This window comes from Microtus ochrogaster, unplaced genomic scaffold (assembly GCF_000317375.1).
Source record: "Microtus ochrogaster isolate Prairie Vole_2 unplaced genomic scaffold, MicOch1.0 UNK43, whole genome shotgun sequence".
NCBI classification, from domain to species: Eukaryota; Metazoa; Chordata; class Mammalia; order Rodentia; family Cricetidae; genus Microtus; species Microtus ochrogaster.
The window spans coordinates 916,553-924,481 of NW_004949141.1; the positions used below are offsets into that span (position 1 = coordinate 916,553).

Genomic DNA, 7,929 nt, shown 5'->3' on the forward strand with positions numbered 1-7,929 from the left:
AGAGAATTGATGGAGGTAATGAATCAAATGGACTTAACAGACATCTATAGAACATTCCACCCAAATAGGAAAGAATATACCTTCTTCTCAGCATCTCATGGAACCTTCTTGAAAATTGATCACATACTCGGTAACAAAACAAACATCCACAGATACAAAAAAATTTTAGTAACCACCTGGGTCTTACCAGATTACCATGGAATAAAGTTAGAATTTAACAACAATTCTACCCCCAGAAATCCTACAAAGTCATGGAAACTGAACAGTCAACTACTGAACCACCCCTGGGTCAAGAAAGAAATAAAGAAAGAAAATAAAGTCTTCCTTGAATTCAATGAAAATAAAGACAGAACATACCCAAACCTATGGGACAATATGAAAGCAGTGCTAAGAGGAAAGTTCAGAACTCTAAGTGCCCACATTAAAAAAAAATCGGAGAAAGCTCACATTAGAGACTTAACAGCCCACCTGAAAGCTCTAGAGAAAAGAAGCAGACTCACCCAGGAGAAGTAGAAGACTAAAAATAATCAAACTGAGTGCTGAAATCAACAAAATAGAAACACAGAAAGCAATCCAAACAATCAATGAAACAAAGAGCTAGTTCTTTAAGAGAATCAACAAGCTTGACAAGCCCCTATCCAAACTAATCAAAAAACAGAGAAAGAACACACAAATTAACAAGATCAGTAATGAAAAGGAGGACATAACCACAGACACAGAGGGAATTCAGAGAATCATTAGGTCTCACTAAAAAGGCCTATATGCCACAAAGATGGAAAATGTAAAAGAAATTGACTTGATTTTAGATAAATACAATATACCAAAATTAAATCAAGACCAGGTGAACAATTTAAATAGACCTATAAGTCATGAGGAAATAGAAGCTGTCATAAAAAAAAAACCTCCCAACCAAAAAAAGCCCATGACCAGATGGTTTTAATGCAGAATTTTACCAGAAATTCCAAGAAGAGCTGATACCTTTACTCCTTAAGGTGTTTCACATAATAGAAAGAGAAGAGTCGTTGACAACTCTTTTTATGAAGCTACAGTTACCCTGACAGCAAAATCACACAAAGACTCAACCAAGAAAGAGAATTACAGACCAAACTCACTTATGAACATCAATGCAAAAATTCTCAATAAAATACTGTCAAACCGAATCCAAGAACACATAAAAAAAAATCATCCATTATGATCATGTAGGCTTCTTCCTAGAGATGCAAGGCTGGTGCAACATACAAAAATCTATCAGTGTAATCCATCATATAAATAAATAGAAAGAAGCATTTCAAAATACCTCCTACAATGCTAGTATTACTTTACTCTACTGCCAAAAGAAGGTAAAGATATAACAACAGCTGGGGAAAACAACAGACCAATAGCTTGCATGTACTGGCTTTTTGAGACCCTAGTCTATATGGATGCACAGCTTCCTAGGCCTGAATATAGGGGGGAGGGCCTTGGACTTCCCACAGGGCAGGATTCCCTGCCCTCTCTTAAGGAGGGAGGGAGAGGGAGGAAGGTAAGTGGGAGAGCGGGAGGGGAATGGGAGAATGGGAGGAAGTGTAAATTTTTTAATGAAAAAATAAATAAATTAAAAAATAATAATAACAAATATTTTTAATTGATTTAAGATGACTTGGGTGTGGGACTACCATGCACAGCCTGTTCTGGGCCAAGTAATTACTCTATAATTACTCTATGACTTTCATCATGAACATGTGAAATTTTGTCAAAGGCTCTTTATGCATGTATTGAAATGATCATTTGATATCTTTTATGTCTAACTATGTGATTTATTACACTCATTGATTTGGGATGTTGATACATTCCCATGTTTTCCAAAATAAGTAAAGAGCCCTGGCATGATGTAAAAAACAAACAAACACACAAACAATAACAATATCACCCAAATTAACAGAGTTATTACTGAACTTGGAAGCATCACAAGATATACCATGGCAATCCAATATGTTATAAGAAAATAATTAGAAAATCTGTAGCCTGTTAGGTTGAAAATATATAAAAGAAATAGAGAAATAGATAAGTTTCTAGGTGCATACAATGTACCAAAGAATCCACAAAATTTTACAATATTAAGAATCCACCAAAATTTAAACACACCCATAAAAATGAGGAAATTATAGTAGTAATAAAATCCTCCCAACCAAAAACAAGTTCAGTGCCAGAAAGAAGCACAGAAAAAATCTACTGGAATTCCATTGAACATCTCTAGTCAAATACTTCAAAATTTATTAAAAAAAAATAGAAAGAAGCATTTTGAAATACCTCCTACAATGCTAGTATTACTTTACTGCCAAAAAAATGTAAAGATATAACAACAGCTGGGGAAAACAACAGACCAATAGCTTGCTAAATATATTTTTTAAAATATTCAATAAAATACCTGTAAAACTGTAAATGACTATATATCAAAAAGTTTATCCACTATGAACAAAAAAGTTTTAATTAAGTAAAATGCATATAAATAACATATACTCTTGACTGTCATTTCATTTCAATGTTTTAAGGAAACTAAAAAATTTCTAAACCAATTAAGATCCTCTAGAATAGTCTTACACAAAGACATTAGAAAAAGATGTCCAGAATATGTACTCTATATGATAAATTATTCATCCAAAGATAAGTTTACTTATTTATGAGGTACAATGTCACTTTTCATACATGGTGAACACTGTACATGGATGGAAACAGGATAATTAGTCAATTTATACTTAAAACTTTTTACTTCCTTTGCATGAATACATTCAATATCCTCTCTTTTGATATTATGAGGCATTAAGTTTAACTATATTTATTCACCTACAGAGCATACCAGAGCATATTCTGGCCAATGGGAAAAGTACTTCAGTAAGTGGTGGGGGAAAATGTCTCTCAAATGCTTAAACTTTATTCTAATCCAATTTAGACTAATAGGGGGAGTTGACAAATTCCATAATTTTTTCTTGATGTTGGTGGGAAAACATACTCTTCCTAAAGGACAGTGTTAACTCACATCTCAATAAACTGTGGATACTAGTTCCCCATACTTTTACTCACAACAGCATTTGACCACCATTGTCTTTCTATAATGACCATTCTACCTGGGATGAGGTAGTACTTTGTACTAGTAAAACTGGATCTTCTTAAAACATTTCAAGACTTTGAGATGGCTCTTTGAGATTGTTCTATTTTCCTATATAACAGACACTGTCCACATGTAAATATTAGTCACTTGAATGAGAAAAGTAGAAATTGCAATGTGTTGTAAATACTCAATATACACAGGCTTTTAATATTGAAAACAATGAAGGCAAAGAACTTGTGCAAAGCAACAATGTAGGTTAACTTTGTAGAAACAATTCATCAATATCAGCACAAGTCATATCCATATTACATTACACTCAAGTGTATCTCAGATTGTGTTAGTATATTATTCCTTTGTCTAATATCTGTCATTAAAATAATTGACTGTAATGTTGTGACTTAAATATGTTAATGAATCACCAGAAAGGTATATATAACATGTGTCATACATTACATTTCCAGTATACAGCACTGTTCCAACATTGTCCAGGAAAAGGGAAAGAAGAACAGTTAGGAAAAGATCAAGTTTTCATGAAAGACAATGTCCCAAAGACTCTTGTCATGGCTCCAAGGACTTCACTATTCCTCAGGCTATAGATGATGGGGTTGAGCATGGGGGTGAGCATAGTGTAGAAAACAGCCAGAATCTTATCTTCTGTGGGTGTACGGAGACTCCTAGGTCGGAGATAAGTGTAGGCAAATGGTGCATAATAAAATGTTACCACAGTTAAGTGAGTTGAACACGTGGTGAAGGCCTTTTTCTTTCCCTCTTTTGAGAGCATATGGAAGACAGCAAAAAGAACCCGTCCATAAGAAGCTGTGATGCCAAGAAAAGGAAGTGGAAGAAACAGGCTTGTGCTTACAAACACCATGTACTCATAAACCCAAGTGTCCATACAGGCCAGGGGAAGCATGGCTGGGACATCACAGAAAAAATGGTTAATGGACCTAGAATGGCAGTAAGGAATGTGAAAGGCATAGATCGTATGTGCTAAAGAGTTAATGGAGCCAAGTGCCCAGGACCCTATGATCATCTTCAGACACATCATTTTGCTCATGCGAATGGGATAATGAAGAGGGTGGCAGATGGCCACAAAACGGTCATAGGCCATAGATGCCAGGAGCAAGCCCTCGGAACCTGCCATGGTCATAAAGAAAAAAGCTTGTGCTCCACAGCCCAGGAAGGTGATGCTTTTCTGGCCAGAGAGGAAGTTGAATGCCATCTTGGGAACAATGGCAGAGACATCCATCAGGTCCATGAGAGAGAGCTGACTGAGGAGAAAGTACATGGGGGTGTGGAGCCTGGGATCCACACGAATAAGGTGGATCATAGTTGAGTTGCCAAGCAAGGCCACAAGGAATACGGAGATGATGAGCAGCAAAAGCAGTAGGCCAATTTGGTCTTGTGGAAACAACCCCGACAAAAAGAAATCACTTGAGCTCTGATTCCATTTCTCCATTAAAATATGTTGCTTTATCTTTCTTGAAATAGGACCTAAATGTAAAATATACTTACCAGATGAAATAGAAAAAGAGCATAAAGAGGAACTGGCTTGTAATGAATGCTTGCACTGAATTGTTCTTCCTGGAGTACCGTCCTTCTGTTGATCTTATTTTGAAATATGAGCTGAATGTTCCTTCTGTCTTGCCTCTGGCCAAGTTCTCAATCCAGAGATACCTGTATGGTCAATTTAAAATCAAGGGTGGCAACATGAATAAGATAGCTCATACATTTTCTCATAGATAATTCGATGCAAAACCATTACATAAGATCATCAACCCACCTGATAAAACTAAGAAAGCCTCTATCTTATGCAACACTTGCTTCCTGGCTCCATTCCCATAACTGGCCATATTGTAGACAGATCCCAGGGATCTGCTCCTTGGTGCTCTGCCTCATAAGTTCTCTAATAAATCATTGTTTTTCTAAAAATAATTACCAATTCACTGTTCTAAAACTAAAAGATTTTGTATATGCTTAGATTCACACTAATCATAAGATGCTATTTGTTTATACTCGCTCCATAAGTGAAGCTTTGGTTTGTGTAGATTTCACAAATCTCAACTCATACACAGTTACAACTGAAGCATTTATATAACAAAACATAATAAATATCACACATTGCATAATATGTATTTTTTATAATTTACAATTGTGAATAACGTACAAATATTTCCAAATAGTATAAATGTTGCTTGTATACATGGTCTTCTCCTCTTACTCTGAAATTATTAAAAACTTGTTCATTGGGGAAGAAAATGCATGAGTAGTAAATTCTTGACTTTCTACTCACAAATATTTTAAAAATTGTTATATTTTTATTCATTTACTTATGTGTATTTGGGGAGCATATACATGCCATGGTATTTGAATGGAAGATAGAATGTCATTGGAAGGGTATGTTTCCTTCTTCCATCCTGAATATCAAACTCAGATAATCAGATTGGAGGCAAGCATCTTTACATGCTGAGCCTTCTCAGTAGCCCAAATAACAAAGTAATGACTTGGGTTTTTTTTATTAATTGCTTATGTCATACATATTTTACTTACACACTTTGGATTTCTTTAACTAAGGAAAATAAAACAGAAGTTTTAGCCATATTTAGAATAAATAATTTAAACAAAAATTAAATTAATAATTGGTGCATATACATATGTCCATAGTTATATATTTCTAAATATATAAACACAACATCTTCAGTCTACATAATGATTCAGGTATGTATATGTTTGCAAAAAATGATTATTTTTGCATGAAACAACAAATTGAATTTACAAGAGAGAAAGAAAAGTACATGGTAAAGCCTGGCTAGAGGAAATGAAAAAAAATGAATCTGATATATCATAATCAGAAATATAAAAATGTTATCTACAAAGGATAAAATGAATGAATGTTCTTGCAGGGGAAATGTTGCCTACTTTTCTATGGCCAATCCTCAGTGTAGGAATTGTTCAATAATGGTATCTCCTACTGCTGTCATGTGTCCCCTGATTCTTCTTCACGCATTAGCAACCATTCAAAATCCATCTCTCTCTCACACATGTTATCTTTTTCCTCTTACCTGTCCTCAGAATAAAAGTTTGTGCTTTACATATGTGTGCCCTTCTATCTAGGAGATATACTGACAACTCAACCTGACAAGGTTATTGGCCTCAATGTTAACGTTGGGTTACTGATAATGTTCAGCAATAAAGAAAAGTAAATGGTACTTTATGAAAAATACTAACATGTGGTAATAGATCACTTAGCATTCTATATGTCCATGATGAGCAAAGAAGCAATGTAAAGCAGAGCATGTCACAGAAAAATAGAAAAGCAGTTCTATACTTAACTGAAAAAGCAATATTAATAATGAGGAATGCATGTGCAAGAACATGCCAGATGTGTATGCTCTTAGATCATTTCTCACTGGTTCATAAACATGCCTTGGAAAAGAATTACAGCCGAAATTATTTTGTTCCCAAAGTTTATAAACTGTCATTTTGGCAGGTAATTTTAGGAAACTGCTATTTTCAGCATGCCAGATACCTGAAACTCTAGGTTTAATATCTAAAACATTAAATCAGAGCAAAGATCCCTACATTGAAGACAAAACAATTTCAGTATTTTGTGTGGGCTTTATTTATTACAGAGTTGTAAAAAGAATTGTATTTTGATTACTTTACCTTTATATCTTCCAGTGGCTGCAAGGCAGATGTAATGTTAGTGTGTCTCTTGATCATTCCAAAAGACATGAAAAACAGAGTTCTTTAAAGTTCTGTCATGGAGAGTCCTATTATAGAGCAGCCCTACAATTTCAGAATGATAGATTAATTTTGCCAAAGTCACAGGCATAAAAACATAACAAGGACACACAGTTAGCAAGACATCTACAGAGCACAAGATGAAACATTAAATTGAATATCAGAGACTCTGCTTAGTCTTAAAAACTCCAGGGTACTCCCAAGAACATGAACCTTAATGAGCATATACTATGACCTCCAGAAGGGTCCACTTCTTTCCTCCATTGCACATCTTAGCTTTTGAGAAACCACAAGACCAGAAAAATTTAGACTCTTACTTAGGTCACAATCTTCAGAAGCAACACATTGTAGATTTCAAACACGTTTATATCAATTCTCTCAGCATTTTAAACTAATGTGAAAACTGTACATTTAAAATCTCCCATAGCTATCTCTACTTATTCTAACCTAAACCAACTATGCACAATAATGTCTTTTAGACTTAGTTTATCCAAGTGTCTTACACTTGAGTTTGTATTTGTGAAAAAAATGTATATTTACAATAAAGCAGTTCCCTTTGGACAGTCTCTGTGTGTCTTGAGAAGTCTTCACCTTCCCTGTTTGTTCCCATCCACTACCAAGTTCCCCACAAGATCATCTCACTGTGCAGAAGCCTCAACTGAAGGATGAAAATCTGCTCCTTAGACAAGAGCCCCTTGTTCCACCAAACTATAAGGAAAGAAACTTTCAAGAATTATCTACTAGTCAAATATTCTCCATGAGAGGAAGAGAAAATCATTAATCCTGAAATACGAACAAGCTCATTGCTCAGATAAAGCATCATTTCCCACTAATTATTTTTTAAAATGAAACACAGGAAACATTTTAGATTCATTTCTCACAGACTACATTAGTGGAAGACAGAATGATAATGCTATATTTTATATGCAGATCTTTGGATCAGAAAGCTAGAGATGCTTCTCTTTTTTCTTCTAATTGATCCCTTGTCTCTAAATCTACAGAGACAAAGCCTTGGCCATTTCTTCTGACTTGGTTTCTCTGAGGTAGCTCAGTTCTGAACTTAGAGGAGAAAATACATGACAAATGCCACTCCTGCA

General features: G+C 34.8%; 1 protein-coding gene across 1 annotated transcript; it reads right to left on the reverse strand.

Moving 5' to 3' along the window:
• Positions 1-3,608: 3,608 nt before the first annotated feature.
• Positions 3,609-4,547, reverse strand: LOC101981435 (olfactory receptor 2L13-like). Its single transcript, XM_005369009.1, has one exon. It carries the CDS (start codon positions 4,545-4,547, stop codon positions 3,609-3,611), a length of 939 nt encoding a protein of 312 aa, XP_005369066.1.
• Between the last annotated feature and the right edge of the window lie 3,382 nt (positions 4,548-7,929).

What these genes read in the sequence shown, in the direction of transcription:
- LOC101981435 (XM_005369009.1), bottom strand. Translation starts at nt 4,547, where the DNA reads ATGGAGAAATGGAATCAGAGCTCAAGTGATTTCTTTTTGTCGGGGTTG.